We start from the raw sequence: 19,251 nt of genomic DNA on the forward strand, positions 1-19,251 counted from the left end.
TCCGGTTCAACGCGTCCATTTCGGCTCAGATTTGACTTTTCGCTTCTGTACGTGCAAAAAGACAAAAGCCTGAGTGCTTTGCTGACTCGAGGCCATCCTTCCCCCTTGCGCAATGCTGTGCAAACTGGGAGGAAAGGTCTTCGTGTCTCCTGCAGCGATCTGCCCCCCTGCCACCACAGGTGCTGCTCCTCGGGAAGTTCCCTGTACCCGCTTCTGCTCAGTTGGGTGGGCGACTGTCGTGATCCTTGGCATCAAGATACAAGTCTTGGTGTCATTGGGGTGTTTTCTGCCTCCACTCCCCTTTTTTTTTGTAATAACATTTGCATTGCAAGTAGTAATAGTAATAGACATGGGCACTGCTTGCAGTGAGGATTCCCAAGCAAAGCTGTGCCTTCTTCAGTTGGTGTTAGCCTTCTGTCCACCTCAGCCCTACTGACGAGCAAACACCAAGACTTTAATAATGGGCCTTTAATACATTGCACATTTTGCTAATTTGCTTTCTGGCTGTGAGCCCCTGTGGTATCATTTTCCAGCAGTTTACTCAGAGGGCTAGAAACTTTCTTTTTTTGTTTAATGAAAGTGGGAATTCTCCTCGAGTCCCTTGACTATGGCAATGGCAGCTTTAAGAAAAACAGAACGTGACAGAGAATAGATGAATGGCTCCAATGCTATTGTAATAACGCCGAAGGACCCCGGTTGTGCTGTGTGCTGTGCTAGCTTATAAAAGGACACTCCTTGCTGAAAGAAGTGTGTATGCTTTGAGATTCTGAGTGTGACTAAATCCCTCGTGCTTCTCCTCCTTCGCTTTGGCTCCCTGGATCTCACGATGTGAGCTGTCCTCTTGCTGTTTTACATCTTCTGGGCACATTTTCAGTCCTGGTCATAAAAACTAGAATTTCTCAGCAATTTCAAGTCCAGAGACTTCCCAACCTCTATCACTTTGTGCCCTGGGAAAATAAACTTGTTACGATGGCTCGAGCCCCGATGACCATGAAGTACACACAGTCAGCATATAAAAGATCACACTACATTACTCTGTGCACGCCTTTAAATCTTTTCCGGCGTTTATCAGCACAGCGCTCATTTAAGCCATGTTTTTTTAATGAAAAGGATACCGTTGCCACTGTTTAGTGTTGATTATGTGGTAACACGTTTTTATTATCACCCATAAAAATGATTTGGAGCTGTTCCACTCCAGATGCAACCTTCGGCCGAGCTGTGCTAGCTCCGCTCACGCTGCCCCCGAGGGCCGCGCACCCCCGCAGCCTGCGGGTCTCTGCCCAGTGCTGCTGTCGCTTTCATGGCACCTCTTCCTGCAGCACCGCTGGGCCACGATAAAACACTGCCCAAGACAGCCCGTGTTGGTCTCTTCCCCCCAGCAGGAGCACCCTAACCCTGGCAAGGCTCTGGCCCCTCTCATGCACCACCCCAAGGTGTAGTTTTGCCTCTCCTGCTGAGTGTACTTTGGCAGCGGCATCCAGGTATTTTGCTGGGGAAGCAGGAGAACCATATAACAGGACAAATTGATTCAGAGAACGTCTTTAATGCTCACTTGAGTCCCACGTCAATGGGAATTAAGCACGCTCATGGTAAGGCACATGGCTGAGTGTTCATTGAACTGATAGCACGTTTCCTTCAAAGCCTGAGAAGTAAATCACTGGGTGAGACACACCGAACTGATTCCTGCCTTGCCTGGCATCAGAGAAGCCTGTTGGATGGAAGCAGGGCTTGCGGTGGCCTCATTCCTCTTTGCCTTCTTATTACTACTAAAGCGAGGCTCTGGACCCATTAATAAAGAGGAGGAATTTTGTTTGTTTGCAGCAGCTGAGGTATAGCTCCCCTGCACTTAAGCTAGCTCCCAGTTTAATTAGTTTCTGATTCACCCCTGTCAGGCCAGTGCATTCTGCAGGAAGTTCATCATTCCTGGCATTGCTGTAATACTGGCTCTCACCAGGCCTTGTAATAAATAAGTGATAAACCCTGCAATAATTGCAAGTTAAAAACAAATGAGTGGAGCCAAGTCACTCTCATTTATAATTGCAGTGTGACTTCATTATGTAAAGATGAGCGCAGCATGTAAAAGCTGAAACTTCTAGGGATTTAGTGGAAAGTTTGAGCTGATTTCTCTCTTATTTCCCTTATCCGTAAATCAGTATTTGGGTAGGTGGTTTCCAATCAGGAAGAAACAGTGCAATAACTAATCACTTGGTGCACTCCCCAAACCGTTTCCCGGTGAGTTTGCTGGTTAGGTGGCATGTCTGCAGCAAAACTCTGGTTCTGGGAGCCTCAGCCCTGCTCCAGGATGGGCATCCTGCACCCGTTCTGGGCAGGCAGCAGGGCTGCTGCTGCATCCCAAGCACTGCTGATGGGGTGATGATGTCTAGCAGCTAGATGATGTCGAGCAACTGGGACAAAACTCATTTGCAGCAGAGCGTGGGGGCTTGGCAATCCAGGCCACTGGGCTTAGTGGGTTGGTAGTTGAAGGAATAGTTTTGCTTTTGTAAAAGACATCTGCAGACTGCCTCGTTATGCCGTCCTTGATTAGTGGCTGGGAAGCATACAGATTAAAATAGAAAAAATACTTTATAAAGAATCGCATTTTGAGAAAGCTCTGATAAAAATGTTGATTACAAATGGCAGTGATGGCTCCCGCGGGCTTCACTTTAACTGAGGTTGTCAGCGGGCAGAGTCCACCTGCATCTTCCCTCCCTCCACTTCTTGGGGACGTGGAGGATTTTGCAGCCATGCTACAGCTTCATTTCCAGTTTCATACAGGCCACCAGTGGCTGGGGGAGCTCAGCTCGATGAACAGCCGTCTGAATTGTACGGGGAAAACGGGATCGCTTTGCCAAGGAGCTCAGGTTGTAAATGGCCCAAGGAGCTCAGGGACGCACGTTGGGATGGGGATTTATTTGAAGGTAGTGTGTTTACAAGGTATAGAAGCAGTTGTGAGTTTTAATAATATCCTACTACTGCTAAGCAGAGCTTTTTGAGGAAATTGCCTCTGTTTTATTTGCTCCCAAATTAAAGCGCTTCAGCTCTTTAAAAGCTTCACATTCTCTGTTTCGTTTAATTCATTAAGCGTTTGTCCTGTGGCCTGCAGCCAGCAGCTGTCCTGAGGCACCTCAGGCTGCCACCCAGCACATCCCACAGCCCCTCACATTGTTCCAGCTCAGTGATTTCTGATCCGACTTCAACCTAGCAGTGAGAAGCTGTGTCCTCCCCCCAGCTCTGTTCCCTGGGTTCCCGTTCCTTGCTGGGGACACAGCTGCACTGGAGGCTGGATCTCTGCAAGCAGCAAAGCCCTCTCTAAGGAACCTCTTGCAACGTCACCCGACTCATTTCTGGGGTAATTCTTGCCTCTTTCAGAAAACCAATGGAGCTTTAGCACCAAAACCCTGCAGTCTGTGCTGTAGAGTTATCCACAGCTCCTGCTGGCAAGGAGAGGAGTTTCAAGACCTAACAGAACTGAGACCGTGAGTGAAACCATCCCGCTGACCTTGTCTGACTTCTCTGCATCCCCTACCCAGATCCTCCTGCTCGAAGCGGCGGAGCGAAGCCCCCCGTTAGAAAACAACCTGCCAATCACCGGGACGACAGCCACCTGGTACGATGACTTGCTGCCAGACGCCTTTCCCCTGCTAAATCCTGGGACCGTCCTGAGGAAAACGGTGGGACCTGCTGGTAAGCACGACCTGCTCTCTGCTAAGTTGGTCAGCCCACCCTACGGTTCCTGTAGGGTGCCTATGAAATAGGCCGTGCTGATCTGACGTAGTGTTGGAAGCTTCACAGGAGAGGGGTCAGAGGGAAAGTCTGCCAGCGCCTTCCCTCAGCCCTGTAAAGGTTTTCTAACTCTAAGGTTTACTAATGGGATTTTTTTTATTATTTTTTTTGGCATGTTTGCTGTCATTGGTGTGACCCAACAGGGAGCTGTTGGTGCTGTGGGATGAGTACGGGCAGGCAGCCTTGCTGACACAGGTGGCTCAACCTGCTGTTCGCTTTGCACCCTCACCATTGTACCTTTGGCCAGGCTGCAAGTGCTTGCTGCAAGGTGGGATTGTGCTCAGCAGGAAAAGTGCCTTGTGGAGAGGCAGTGAGAGAGCTTTCATCCTCAGCATTAGGGTCAGAACCATCATTAGTTAGCCCCAGAGCCACGGTTCCTCCAAAGCAGGGGCTGTTCAGTCTGAGGGTTTAACAATGCCTGTGTCCCTGTGGATCTGAAGGCCTGGACAGATTGAAACATTCCAGAGGTAACTCCAGAGAGCCAGCAGGGGAACAGGGGGACCATTTGTGTTCACCTCCCGAGCACTAAATGCAGTGTTTCCCCATGGGGAGTTGTGTGAGGCGGCAGAGGACTGGGCCAGGGGTAATTCTTGCTTTTATTAGGAGGAAAAACTTTCCCATGAATAGCAACATCAGTTGCACTCTGCATTATATTTTTTAAATTTGCCATAAACACAATGGGCTGTTTTATGATCCCTCTTGTGGCATGAAAAAAAAATACACTTACAAGAAATCTCCCTCTGAGCCCACTTGGCTAGACAGATCACTACGCATTGAATTTCCTTGACCTTGGCATTCTCAATTCAAGATCCCTGCTCTCTGCTTCCAAAGCCCTGTCTGTCAGTTGCTTTGCTTGCTCCCTGAGCAGTTCTTTATCCTCTGTAGGGCCTACTTTCCTTTTTTTTTTTTTTCTCTTTTTTCCCCCTTTATTTTGTCAGAGCAGTTTATTATGGCAGCCCTTCATGACTGCAGCAGACTTGGAGCAACCAACATAGACCAGATGTCGTCCATGTTTATAATTTGACAGGATGCCACAACATGGAGGGAGGTTCACTAACAATATGTTCTGCAAAGTATTTTCAGAACCACAGTGACGGCTGCCAGGAACTGAATTAAAGCAGTTTCCCCCAGTGTCCATTATGTGCTCGTTCTGCCTCCTCCGTGTCATTTATTTCTGCTCTTGCAGTATCTCTGCACCTGCAGTTCGTTGTACTGAAGTCAATCTCGCAGAAGCGCTGACGACTCTGTCCCTTCCACTCAAAGTCCTTTCCTCTCCGAGGCTCTGTACACGCGATAACCTCCTCCTGCTCAGCAAGCAGCAATGAATGCCATTCCCCCAGACTTTTGGCAGTGCTGCAGAACACAACAATCTCTTGTAGCACTTGCATTGGGTTGCCTCCATGGCCCAATATCAGCACCCTCTACCCCGGCAGTAAATCCAGGTAGCTAGTGAGCACCTCCAAAAGCCACAGTGCTGTTGTCTGAGCTGTACGTGAGTGCTCTGTCTCCTCAGCCAGGCTGCCAGGCTGGGTGCACAGCCAGCTGCAGGCGTTACAGCCCTGCCTGCCTGCTTCCATCAGGTGTAGTCCTTACTCATTGTTGCCCTGTGTTTTTCTAGCCTTGATTTATTTAACCTAGCGTGGAATAACAACTCCAGCATAATAACTGGGAATCAGGCATGCACTGAGGCGTTTCAGGTCAGGGCGATGTCTTTCAGCAATTAGAAGTAATCAGTTAAGTTGCTTATTGACATGTAATTGCCTCCTCAGTGCCCCAGCTGAGCTCTGTGGACTTGAAGTGCTTGCTTTGCTAAGGAGCTGTGGGGATGTTTCACGGATCAGGGTTCACACTTGGCTTCCTTCCCTCCTAACATCAGTTTGTATCTACAATTCAAAGCCAGCCAAAAAATGCACTGGGGATTCTGGTGAAATGTAGGGAATTTCATGCAGTTGGCGTAGGGTGGTGGGGACTGCCCCTTTTTTCATGATTTCAGCATGGTTCTGTCACTTGCTGCTTCGGGCTCGCCCCAGGTTCACTTGCAGTGATTGCAGACCTCAGGAGATCTTTCACTACGTGTGATCGTAGATTAGGTGGAAGTCACACTCGAGTGCCCTGTGTGATTTGGGGTTGTGGAAAGCTATGCTTCTGTCCCTCCCATCCCCTTCCCCCGTGTGTTTTGTGAAATACCGCCTGCTTTGCCCTGCTTCTACTCTTTCAGCCAAAGCAAATCCAAGTCCCAGCTTGTATGCTGCCAAATTTCTAAACCCGATGGACTGAGGGCAGGATCTTGGTGCCTAGCACAAAGACGGGTGATACGGACTGGCTGCTTTGAACAATGAGAGTGTTTCTGGATGACCTTACAGCTCCGAGTTGGCTGATGCCTCTCCAGGCTGAGGTCCAGGAAAACTTGCTACTGTTTCTTGGGGTAGCTGTTTCTTTTGTGAGTGGCAGGGCTGAGAACAGACAATCATTTAAAAGCAATCAGAGCTGTTGAGACAGCTGCACCGCTGGCCTTTCTGATCAGCTTGTTAATCAACAGGATATGTTTTACTGAGAATTAAGAAAATATATATGCTCTGCCTGAGCCAGTTGGCAGCAAAAGACCTAATATTTTATTTTTCTTTTTTAACCCTCACCCTCTTAATTAGAGCCTAAAGGACACAGAGGTGCAGAGGAGCAGCTAATACCGCAGGGTAAGTGAATGGTTTCTGCTATTTCCTTTTTTAAAGCACAAAATGTTGCTGTGCCCGGTCCCGTATGTAATATATCCCAAAAACAGAAGTGTTCTGTGGCCAGGAGTCCTCAGGTATTCGGCACCTCACAGATACAGGGGCTGGATTTCTTCTTCGGGTTTTATTTGATCACGGGAGGCAGCACAGCAGGTTTATCCTCATGGAGACGCTCGGTTCCCCCGGCACATGAAGGCTGGGAAGCGCTGCCCGAGGGAGAGGCAGTTCAGTGATGGACACATGGCAAGAGGAAATGGGGCACACTGAATGCAGGGTGAGGGCACCGTTATTATCGCTGGGATCGCCTGCCAGGGGCACTGAAAGCTGCTGGCAATGGTCAGGGCATTGATTTGATCTGTTTGGAGAATAACGTGCTCCTGTCTGTATAGACAAGACCTCGGGGAAGGAAGGGGAACAGGTGTTGTGTTGCAGGTTAATGTCAGGGCCGGGAAGAAAATCCAGGTCTCTGCACATCTTATTTTGTCACGAGCAGTAGCATGCTTACCCTCGACCTTTTTTTTTTTTCCCCTTGTGTTTTTCTTTCATTTATTTTGGGAAATGAATGCTTTCCAGGGGCTCCAGCTCTCTGAAAGCAATGAATGTCACTGCAGCAGAGCTGATTTATGCCAGCTGAAGATTTGGCCTGTTCGGTTTTCCTACCACTTTTCCCTGAATCCGTCCCTCTTTCTTCTCCATTTTGCACTTGTCTCTTTTATGCTGGTAACACCATTTGTCACCAGTATGAGCATTTGCCTGACACGTTACTCAGTGCTGCTTCTCCCAGCCTTTCCTTTAGCACTTTCCACCTTCAGGGAAGTAAGTGCCAGCTCCTCTAAAGCTCCGCTGCTGCAGCATGATTGAGGATGCTAGCAGCAAACGATTGCTCCTGGTCTGCAGAGGTTCACAGGATTGATTTATAAAGGTTGAACTGAAGGATTGAGTCTGACTTACATGACTGAGGAAACGTTCTGACCCCTGCTCAGCACCCCAGTGTGTCTCGCTTGCAGAGCACTGTTTCTGCTGTTCTTCCCTCTGTGCTGGGAAGGATTCGCTGTGCTAAAGTTTGGGGGTTTTGGTAGGGTGGAAGAAGCTGTTCACACTTCTCTCAGCTAATGGTCTTGCTCTGTTAAATGGGCTCCCGATCACCTGCCTGAACTTGCCAAGTACAGCATCTGCTGTGTTGGGGGGGATTTTAACCCAGATCCATTAAAAGAGCCTCTCTATTCACAGAAAAGTCTGCAGTTTTTGCAGCAAGCAAACTGATGCAAATGAAAACCTTACCTTAACTCTTTGTTCAGTACTTGTATTAAATTAGACCCTCATTGATAACAGAATAAAACAAAAGTACAGGCATGTGCTCCCACACATAACCTTTGAAATCTCCTTTCTTCAGACTGTCAGGTTTCACCATGGATTAGATATGGATAGATTTCATTTTTGTAAGAAAAATATTTTTAGCCATCTCTCCAGAGATGCAAGATGCAGAGATGGCAATAAAAGAACAGAGGAAGGGGAATCTTACAAGGGGTCTGGTATTTGGGATTTTTGCTTTGCTCTGAGAAATGCAGACAGTTTGGATAAATGTCTGGGGGAACACAGTTTTGGGCCCGAAGTAGGCTATCCCACACCTAGGTTGGAAACTGAATCCAAATGTTGGAGCTGCAAATCCTGTGAGCCTTGTTTTTTATTATGTAGCCTTGTTCCCTTTGGGGCAGCCATGGAGGAGCTAGCTGGCCAGCTTTTCCTTTTCTCCTTCTCTCCTTCTATTCCCATCCACCCCTCTCCACTCCCCATTTGCCACGGATTCTCCTGGTGCTGGTCTTGGAGGGGCCAGTACCTCTTCTCATTACCAGGGCTGGGGAAGGATGCCGACTAAAAATAAATCACAATTTAATCTGTGCTCTGCTGGGTTATGCTCATACGTAACACAGAGACTAAAACTTGAAATCTGAATGCACCAAAACTTGGATTCAGGTCTTCCTCTGGCTATGGAGCTTATGTCTGCCACCACTGTCAAATACTCAGAGCTAGACCAGAAACCAGGAACCTGTGACTCTCCCAATGCTGTCAGCTAATGTCTTTATTGTAACCATTAACCACCTAATCGGAGTAGACGGAATAACTCGCACACCTCTCTGAGGTATTAAAGGCTTTAAGGATGTTTGCCCAGTATTTAAGTATATCTTTGTAAGGCAGCTACTGCCTCTGTGAGCAAAAGACTCAGAGTGTTTTTCCGAAAAATACTGTAAAATTGCCAAGTGTTGTTTCTATTTTGATAGTGTAATGGAAGCAGCACTAAGGGTTTATTTATTGTCACCAGAAATAGTCACTTTCAGGTTACAAACACTGCCTGCACCTCTCTCAGGCTTACAGGGGGTCTGAGCCAAGGGGCTGCACTTACTGTAAGTGACATTTCCAGGTGGGATTGCTCAGCACCCTGCTTATCGGTATAAATTAATAACATCTAGTTACTTCAAAAGCGTGGGTGCATTCGTTTCTGTTGGGAATGAAAAAATGTTTGTGCACAGCGTGGTGCACTCAGTAGATAAATGAAAATAGGGGAAAACAAGGAGACATCTGTGACGCAGAATCTCTGGGCGGTCCGTGTATAAGAGCCAGAGCAAAAGGGAAACAGGGTTTGATTTGCTTTTGTGAATATATTTTGTGTGTTTTGATACTTTGGGACTACTGTGGAGCTGACAGGCACGTCTGGATGGCACTTGCAAAGGGGAGCTTCAGGGACCGGCCAACCCAGAGCTGCTCTGACCTGGTGAAGGGGCAGCTGTGGGTTCAGGTCAGCTTGGACCCAGCTGGAGGAGCACATCCTGCTGGCTGGTGGGGTTGGACCTTGGGTGTGGGGATGCTCCTGTGCCTCTAAAGACTGGAGGAAGAAGAGAAGCAAGGTCCAATCTGGCTTTTCTCCCCTATATACTGGCTGGCTCCTGCCACCAGAAACACCCCATCTGCATTATCTGCACCAAGCTGCATTTCTCCCCATTGCATCTGTGAGTCCCTCGCCTCTGGTTTCCAGGTTGCTAAAGACCTTCCAACCTCTGTAGTGTCCTAGCCTCCAACTAATTTCCTCTCTGAATGTTTTCAGGGCTGCCAGGACAGGTTGGTCCTCCAGGCCCGGTTGGACCAACTGGGCTTCCAGGACCGCCGGGACCAAAAGGCGAGAAGGGACAACCCGGCGAGAGGGGCCCAGCAGGGCCACCAGGTAAGTCCCAGGGGATGGCAGTGCCAGCGTGCTGGGATGTATTTCACTTTGTGTAAATTGTCTCTGCAAATAGATCACAAAAGGCTGGGAAACACACAGTATTGAGCATCTTTGGTTTATATTAAATCCATTCCTGCAAGTCCCCTGGGCACTGAACTCAGCCAGCAGCCCTTACAGTGGGTAAGCAGCTGCATGCAGACCTATGATGGTCCCTGGGATTTCCCAGAAAGCAGAATATCAGGATCATGTTTCCTCATCCTGCTCGGGAGCTGTGAAAACCCATCTGTGATCTGTCGGCCTTCGGAGAAGAGCATTGCCTGCTCAACCTCCTCGCTGTGTGCCTGTTTTAACTGCCTTTTTTCTCCACCATTTGTGTCAAGATGTCAGATGCCAGAATGTCAAACTAATGATGCTATTGTACGTTAAGGGAAAAGGTTACGAGGCCATTTTTTCACAGTACACTCCGTTTCTGAGCTCGGAGACTTTCTACATCCCCAAAATGTTCCTAAATCTTTTGATGAAGGTGATACTGCACAATAGGTGCCAGACCTCAGCCTCTGAGCTTTGCATGTGTTTCAAAGACTGTGCCTTGTAAATCTGAGCTCAGGAAAGATTTGAAACTTGGAGCATGCCTTAAAATGTGAGAGCAGCCTTGAACGGTTTTTTGGCATTTTCTGGCAACCCATCAATGGCTCAAGTCTGGCCAAGGATGTGTCTGCTTTTTGGTTTCTCCATTTGCAGTGAGAGCTTTCCAGTCCCAAAGGAAGCAGAATAGATTTGCTGCTGGACTGACTGAGTTTCTGGTGTTCGTTCTATGCTTTTCCTGGTGGTAAGGTGACATACAGGTGTACGTGCAGGGGAAGAGAAAGAGCTGTGCTTGCTTTCAGGCCTTGCTGCCTTTAGTTTCTTGCTGAGCCTCAGGGAGAGGCGAGATTTTACTCTTTGAGGAATTAAACTTTGTGGCACCTTTGAGCCAAGCAAGGCTGTCTGCTTTGCAGAGGAAGAAGCCAAAGGGAATTAGGAACAGCTTCCCAATTTTCCATTGTTTTCCCTAACTCACACAATTGCAGGTCAGAACAGAAACCCTCCGTTTACTAATAGGGCAAGAATATGCTGTGATAGTCTCAGGCCATCGTGGGACCAGATGAGAGGATATCTGCTGCTTAATGGAAACAACTCTGAGACTGCATTGTCATTCCTTTCTCATTTCTCTGCATGTTTTACTCCTCCATCACGTCTGGCAGTGATGGTTATTTTCAGGTAGCATTTCACCGCTGTCCTGGAGGAATCACTACCATCTAGACTCTCTTTTTTCCAGGAGTGAATGGGCTTGTTGCTGCTTTTTACATGGTAGCATCCATCAGCAGATCTTCAAATGCACTAACAGATCCTCTCCTGCCTCTGCACAGGGCTATTGGGACCTCAAGGACCAAGAGGACTTCCAGGAGAAACTGGGATCCCAGGTCCCCCGGGTCCTCCAGGGCCACCAGCCACCCCAAGCCTCCCTCTTACCTTCCAACAAGGGGTTCTCTACTCACTTCAGCCCACGGCTGAAAAAGAAAGTAAGTTTCTTTCACTGTTCCCATTTTTTTTTGGTATATCAGCAGAACAGACAGGCTTGGAGCAGCTCAGATCTTCCTCCCACCTCCCTGTTGGGCTCTGCCATAGCCCTGCCTTCCCTGGGAGCAGAAAGATGAGCTGCCTCTGTCGTGTGGGTCTCTTGGGCGTTCCTGCTAAAGACAAAGCATGTCAAAAGTTAGGTGGGTTCACCTCTCCCTAGCGAGGAACTAAGTTGTTGCTCTTCTACAAACATCAGAGTACGGGGCTCGGGGGGCTCGTGTTTGTTCCCTGTGCCTGGTTTTCTGGGTTTATCATAGCTTTGAGGAGGCAACTCAGTGTCCTTTAAGCTTCCATTCAGGTAGCATCATGTGAGAGACACATGGGGAGAGACATACAGCGTGTCTGCCCAGCGAGGTGCTGGTGCAATGACCCTGTATGGCTGTAAGGCCTCTTGGTGCTGCTGTTGAAGCGTTATGGTGCTCGGGGATGCTCAGAAATGCACAACTACTAAATGTTTGCAGCTCTGAAATTATATAACGTAACAGGGACATCTGTTAAGTGCAGCTCTTTTCCTGCCCCCGCAGACACGTCTCCCCACCTGTGTTTCTGGCACAGCAACTTTATCCCACATCCATGCAAAACACGGAACTGCGGGCTCAAAAGCCCAGACCAGCACTGTAATTTATCTCTTCCCTATGGCTGGAAGGTCAGGGTTTCTTTGAGCCTATGGTGATTTAAAAATATATTTACTTGATTTGTGTTGTGCGTGGCAAGAAAAGGCTTTCTTGGAAATGCACATCATGCGCTCTTATCTGAGCAATCCTACCTGGGCTTGATCTGATTTCTTCTGATCTGGTGTTGTATTCCTGGCATCTGATAATGATAAAGCAGGACTCAGATGTATCTCTGCTTGGCTTGTAAACCCCTGGCGCCCCAGCTCTGCTTGGTCTCCCATCTCCACTCCCCCAGACTTCAGCTGTGCCTTTTCCCCAGCTCTTCTGCTCATGTCCAGCTTCAAAGCTCAGTTGTATTGCTTGCAGCCAAGGATTAGTAAGTCTCCCTGTGTCTGACAGTTTTCTAGAGCTTTCCTTTTCCTTCCACCCACTCCCCTCTCCAGGTTCCTTTTCCTGAAAGTGAACAGATGTATTTTTAATTAGGGAAGAACTTTAACAGCTCTATTTCATATTCAGTTACTTAACACGTATGGGCAAGATTAAATTAATTGTGGTTCAGTGCGAAGGTTTTTCCCAAAACACAGACTGAGCTGCTGCATTCACAAGCCTTATAACAGGGAAGTTTTTTGTTAGCCACCTCCCTGCCTTACACCAAGCAGTGGCTGCATTGTTTGGTGTCACTCTGTGTTCAGCCTTTTATTCCAAGCATCCTGGAGGGTGGCTTTGGTACCCCCCAGGTACCCCTTTTTTTTTTTTACCCTTTAAATTCAACTCTTTCTTACAAGGTATTGAAAAGACTTACAAGTATGAAAAGGCAGAGATTGCATGGCCTTCCCAGCTGATGTGTGAGAAGGGAAACCTCTGTGTTATCCCCAGATGGGAAGCAGATAAATGAGTGGATAAATACCTGCATTAACTCAGCCACACTGGGCAGCAGAAGGCTCCCAAGGACTTGAGTCTGTGAGTAGATGGTGACCGCTCCATCCTTAGGGCAGCCCTGTGCTTCTCTACCTTTTGGGGATTTCTTGGTATGCAGGAGAAGCCAGGACCCTGTCGCAGCAGTGTGTGCTGCTGAGGCTTGATTTATCTGCTCTCAGAAGAACTAGGGAGCTGATGGTGTAGAGGTTTCCAAATTAAGGCCTAATCCTGTGTGGAATTAAAATATTGCTGTTACAGAGACTGGCCCTGATGGAGCTCTCAAGCTCTCTGTCTCCTGGATTTATAACCCAGGTCATGTAAGAAGCAGAAAGCTGTGTGCTCCCTGGTGGTGTCTGTAGCAGAGGTCTGACTAAATAAATGAGTGTTACACGCGAACTGGTGCTTGGACAGAGAAGACAGCGCTGGTCTTTCCCTGTATGCAGCTGCCATGCCCTCTGCCAGCCACCAACAGCTTTATCCTAAGCCTCACATCTGACAAATTTAGAAATCTTTGTCCCTCCCACAGCTCCCAGGGTCTCCTCTGCCCCCTCCTGTGGGTCCTGGTGGGTGGCTGAGCGAGCCGGGCAGTGTCAGCTCTTCTCACTGGTCATCACTGAAGTTTGGGGTTTAGTAGCAAGCACCAGAGCTGCCCGCTGGGGTCACATCATTCATCCAGTTTCTTCCAGGGTGTGGGATGTGTGAGGCAGGACTCTGTAGTGGTCCATGGAGATGAAATTTCCTGTAGATGTGTACAGCAAAGATTGCACTGACGCGTGCAGGAGCAAGCTGGCTTTGTTGATGTACTAACATTGGGTCTCTAAGACCAAAATCTATAGCAAGTCATCTTGTTTAAAAATAATGTCTTATCCAAGTCTCCCTGCCTGTTTAAGTCATCTGCCTGGTCATGGTAAAGTTACTGCAATACTGAGACCATTTTTCTTACAAAACTTACCATTTTCCTTACACGCTGGCTGATTTTGCCTACCAGGGGTTGGTGGAAAGCTGATCCTCTACAACCAATAAAGCTTAGCCTTGTAAATCCTGGGTAGGTTTTTCTTTGTTTTTATTTTTTTTATTATTTTTAATGGAGCACATCTGAAAACTATAAACACAAGATTCCAGCTGCTGACAGCAGAGGGAAGCATATTCCTTGTAATGGGCATGTGCACCCACAGAGATGTGAGAAAGCTGTATTGGATTATTAGCAGCAGCACGGCGTTTGGTTCCGCCTGAACATGGTTAATGCGTGTGCCTTTATTAATCACAAGTTCCTGTTGGCAGTGTTTATCAGCAGGCAGAAGCCCAAAATGGGGAGACGTTTTCTCACAGTTTCATTGTGCTGTGGTGAAGAAATTGGTCCCAGTTGTCTCCCTCCGGATCAGGTAGCAGAAAGAAATTAGGACAGGATTACTTCATTTCCATCCTGTCTCAACAAATCAAGCCTATAATGGGGGAATTTATCCCTGAGTCAGAAACACGAGATATTGGCCAGAGACTGGCCTGCCCTACCCCACTGCTGGGGCTGCAGCAAGCGTCGCTTCTTTCTCTGCCACTTGGCAATGAGTGGCTCAGGTATGTGGTCCAGAGTCAGCTCGGTGTTAAAGCTGAGATGGTTTTCATGAAAAAGGAAGAAAAAAGAACAGATCTTTGAGGGCTGAGGTTTTTAATATCACAAAAGTTTCAGTTTGCAAAGGACACAGAGGTAACGTTAACCTATTTTACAAGGGGAAGCTGGAGCGCAGCAGGCTTGCCTGTGTGCCCAACGTGCCATTGATGAAATAGGTGTAGAAAAGGGATCAGCACCAGTGAGCTCCAGAATCTCCCCTTGCATGTAGGGAGATGGGAAGACCAGAGAGCTTTTTTCCTGCTGCTCTGTGAGAATATGGAGAGAGTCCCTTAAACACGTGAGGGTTGTGTTTTAACATGCTTTAATCCCATTTCATTCACAGTGTGTTTCATTCAGAGCTCCTGGAAGAAAACTTTAATCCTGGTGAGTTCTGCATGGCCAGACAGCTTAGGAAGGAGCCTCTCTGGTCTCCCACGTGTCCATGCTTCTGTGCAAATCAGAAGCCGCTGAGCTCAGGGGCTGCTGAGCTGAGCTCCCTTCAGTGGAGCAGTTACTGAATCACCTTCCATAAATAACTTGAGTCTAATAGGTCTAATGTCAGGATGGGTGGATTTGTGGGAAATAACTCTGTCGGCGCAATAATGTATTGTTTAGCTGGAATGTTTTGAAACCCAAGCCTTTATCCCCAGTTTACCTCCAGAAGTGATTAAATCCTGTTTGTAGCCCATCCTCTCTCCCCCTCAGCGGACATGCGTTTGGTTTTGTTGACCACTTGTTCTCTTAAAAACAAAAGACTCTGCAGTTGCTGTTCAGTGCTCATTTCCCAATTTCATCTCGCTCCAAAGCTGTGATGGATTTTGACATGGTCAAATAAAACTCAAATTAATTGGATTACACACTTCACTTGGGTACCTTCCCTTCTGAACATGAAAACAGTCTCAGTTGTTTTTTTACAGGGCTGTAAAGAAGGGAAGATGGATGGGTCTGGAAACAATAGTCAAAGAAATACCTGTTTGCATTCAGGCTTTAGGTTTGAAATTTGGTTCTCAGAGGGATCTGGGTTAGATCTCATGCTGTTCTGCTGCCAGGAAGACGTTGCAGAGATGTTCTGTCATCCCTGGCAGGTAAAGAGATTTCACAGTTTTCCCTAGGAGCTGCTTTCAAACACCGAGCTTGAAAGTCTTCTCTATCATTGCCAGCACTCCAGAAATTGAAAAGGCTTCACGATGTGTCTGCTAACATTTCTGGAGGTTTCACCTTCTGTTGTTGGGGCTGGACTCTTCAGAGTAAGCAAACATCACTCTGATCCTGCTGGTGTTAGCTGGTACTCACACCAGTGCAGCAGCGAGCCATTTGCAGTCTTTTACACCTGCAAAGAGTTCCCCTGAATTTAAGCATTATGAGCTGAAGGGATGGGTGAAAGGGAACACCAGTATGTTTGAGGTCATGGGCAGGAGGAGATGGGCATTATTGTGGTATGGCAGCCTCCCGCTGTGGAAAATGGGGACTTTCCGAGGGTTCACCATTCCAGTGACCGGGAGTCAACATCTTCATCCAGGTTAAATACACCAGGAAACCTGCTGTGGGTCCGATAGTCCTGACAGGACGATGGATGTGAATCTCTGTAGCATCAGGAAGCGGGGGTTCCCTTCCTTGCTTTGTGTTACTAGTATCTTGGCCAGTTGTGGAATTTTTGCACCTTGGTTTCCACACCTGTTAAATCGTGTTGTGAGATGCTGAGATGAAAGATGCTGCCACACGGTACCCCCACAGACTGCCAGCATGCTGCAGAGCACATCCACAGGGAACAGGGTTGTTGATTGTGGGTTTGGTGTTGCAGTAAGTGATAAGGGTTGTTTTTATTTTATATAGTTCTGTTTGTTTCTATTCAGTTACCAACTGAAGTGGTAAGCACATTGGCTCAAAGATGAGGGAAGATGTGGGCAGCTACAGGCTGATTTTTATTCCTACCAGGGTATGACTGAGAAAGATGTGGAAAAGCACAAAGTTCCTCCAGTTCCTGCTAATGGCTTTCCTCTCCCTGCTCTGCTCCCATCTCCACCTGTTCCCCAGAGCTCAGGAGACCTACACAGGCTGGCCAGAGAGTTTTCTGCTTATGTGCAAGGGGCAGAGCACAGCCTCTCCTTGAGCTTTCCTTCATCCTCAGACCTCAGGGTGTCTCCCAGCAGCTGTGTGGCAGGGTGAGCTTGCTGGGTTGGTGGGCACGCTGCCGACTGCCAGCTTTTCTCAGCGGTTCACTGATGCCAGGTGTGAGGGAGCTCCAAATCCATGTGTGATTTCTCAGGTAGCCAGAAACCAGATGCATTTTGGAGATGGCAAATCTGGGGTGAGTTATTGCTGTACAGTGCAGAGCTACTCTTAAACTGCTTTGGCATTCAAAAGTAGGGTTGCATGGGTGTGAACACCAATTTTGGGACAGAAAGGATGAATTTTTCCAGGGGCTAGCAGAGGTGAGATGAGGAGGTCTGAGGGATACAGCCTGTGCCCTCAGAGAGCAAAAGGACAATTGTGCAAAAAGCCCAGATTTTGCATCCAGAAGCACTGCCTGCCCTTTACCAGCAACAGGCGCCAGAGGATTTAGGAGAGAAGTCCTGCCTGCTGGGACGGGGCAGCTCACGCTGCAGGGCCGCTAACTGTTCTGCTCTTTAACACAGACGGAGAACCCCAGCTGGCCTCCACCGTCATAGACACCATCATGGCTGGCCTGCCAGGACCGCGGGGAGCCCCAGGGCCCATAGGGCCACCAGGTAAAACACTCTGCTGAGCCACAAAGCTGTACTGATGGGGAAGATGAGCAAAAGAGTTTTCTGCTGGAGAGTGAAGTGGTCTGTGGGATGCCTGTAGGGAAAGCAAGTGGTCCGCACTGGAAGGGCTGTGGAGCCACGGGTCCAGGAGTGGAAAAGTGGCAAGAAGTAACCAGTTCTTATCTGTGGATAGCAGCAGATTTTTTATTTTTTTTTAACCTTATAACAATTCCTTACTGCTTTGGCAGGGCACATCCTGAGAAGGGAATCGTTGGAGTGTCCCTAAGAATGGGCTGTCCAGTGAATTCTTCTGTGAGAGCAGAGCTGTTCTCACTGCTGGTGCAATCCTGCCCTGTTGCTGTGGAGCTCTACTGAGCAGGATCTGGCCAGCTGTCCTCAGTGATATCTATGCAAACTTTGGATCTGTTTTGAGCCATTCCAGATTTGCACCAGCGTAACTGAGATCAGAAGCTGGGATGAAAATTTAGCAGCAAGTCTTCTGTTTCTCAGTGCTCATGGGTGGCTTAAATGATAATGTTCCTGCAAACATCAGCACTTCCCTGTATGATGCATATTTAGGAGTGAACTCCCATCGGTTGCAGAAAAGGCTTTTCCCTTCATTATGAGGGCCTTTCATTTATCCTTCAGATCCTTTATTCTCTGACTTAAGCGTTTGTATGGGGCATTAATGATTGAGGCTGATTCAGCTGTACTTTGTGTGCAATGTCCACATTGTTTCATCTCAAGGGTTGTGACAGCTAAAGCAGAGAGGAGTATTGCTAAGTTCAGACTAAGCAAATATCCTGTCTCCCATTTGCAGGTACAATTTAACAGCTACTGTTGGGATATAATAATTTTTCCGAAAGGAATGAATCTGTTTCATGACTGTATAAAACAATTTGACCTGTTTAGGCAGTGTTTGACACGGCCTGGAAGCAACCACTTCTGTGGAACAGATTTAAAATTAATTTCTTGCCACTGGAGTGAGCGTGCAAAGACCAAAAGAGCACTTTGCTTTGCCACAGTTGGCCTCCTGTTCAGGCTGTGTCCAAACCCTGGCTCCTTCATGTTCATCATCAACGTTCTGACAAAACCAGGGAGCCAGACTGCAGCAGCTTGCAGACTTTCCACCTACAGGACCCCCTCCATTTCAGAAACAGCAGATAGAGTAGTTTGCTCTGATGGAGCTGTTTCATGAGTCTAGTTTAAGATTTCCAAAGAGTTATTATTTTAAGCAATGGAAATGCAACACGTTGCTGACATCCTTCCTGCCCTATTTTCACCTTTTCTTCCCAGAGCTCTAAGGTCTTCCCTAGGGCATAGGGATGTATTATATCAGGATGGGGGTGTCCAGGAACCCAGTGTATGATGAAGTGCTTATGCTGTAGTCCTGTGACTGATGAATGGCTCTCACCCACTGAGAGATGAAGAACAATGAAAGGCAGTGCATGTGTTTGGAATTCAGGGTCCTTCCAAGTCTCCTTAAACTTGTCTCAAATGCTGATTCCCACCAGGGCCTCCAGGCGCATCAGGACCCAAAGGGCCCCCAGGACCCATCGGAGTCCCTGGATCACAAGTAAGAGTTTTAGTGCTTTGGGGCTGTGGGGGAGAGGTGGGGTTTAGGTGTGAAAAATCCTCTCATTGCTGAAAGAGAGCAAGTACTTTATAAATCTTGGACCTGATGTCTTGGTCCCAGTGAAATTCTGTGATTTTAATACCTGTTTTTCATCATGAAGTAGGATAAGAAGTTGAAATGGTTGCACTTCCCAGGCTTTCCCTTAATCATAACAACACATCTTGCTGTTACTCTGTCAAAATGTTTTACTGTAGCCTGAGTTGATGCAAAGGATTTGACATAGGCTTTACTAAAACAGTGATAGAAAAATACTGTGTTTCCTGTGGAACACATAAAAAGGATAAAAATGTATCAATGAGAATTCGCCATTTCACCAAAGTGAATTTCTTAAGCCTAATTTTTTGGAAATAGCACTTTCCATTCAATAAAAAACATCACAAATTACGATCAGTTTGATTGATA

At 47.6% G+C, this 19,251-nt stretch overlaps 1 protein-coding gene across 1 annotated transcript in view; it reads left to right on the top strand.

Moving 5' to 3' along the window:
• Positions 1-19,251, top strand: part of COL26A1 (collagen type XXVI alpha 1 chain) — a gene marked incomplete at its 5' end in the record, with an annotated part of 168,374 nt that overhangs the window by 136,754 nt on the left and 12,369 nt on the right. The window contains 6 exon segments of the mRNA XM_082776346.1: positions 3,531-3,684; positions 6,432-6,476; positions 9,613-9,729; positions 11,139-11,291; positions 17,124-17,216; positions 18,728-18,789. Of these exon segments, the coding sequence (XP_082632472.1) occupies positions 3,531-3,684; positions 6,432-6,476; positions 9,613-9,729; positions 11,139-11,291; positions 17,124-17,216; positions 18,728-18,789 (624 nt within the window).

Source organism: Aythya marila (genome assembly GCF_965140915.1).
Source record: "Aythya marila genome assembly, chromosome: 20".
In the NCBI taxonomy this organism is placed as follows: domain Eukaryota; kingdom Metazoa; phylum Chordata; class Aves; order Anseriformes; family Anatidae; genus Aythya; species Aythya marila.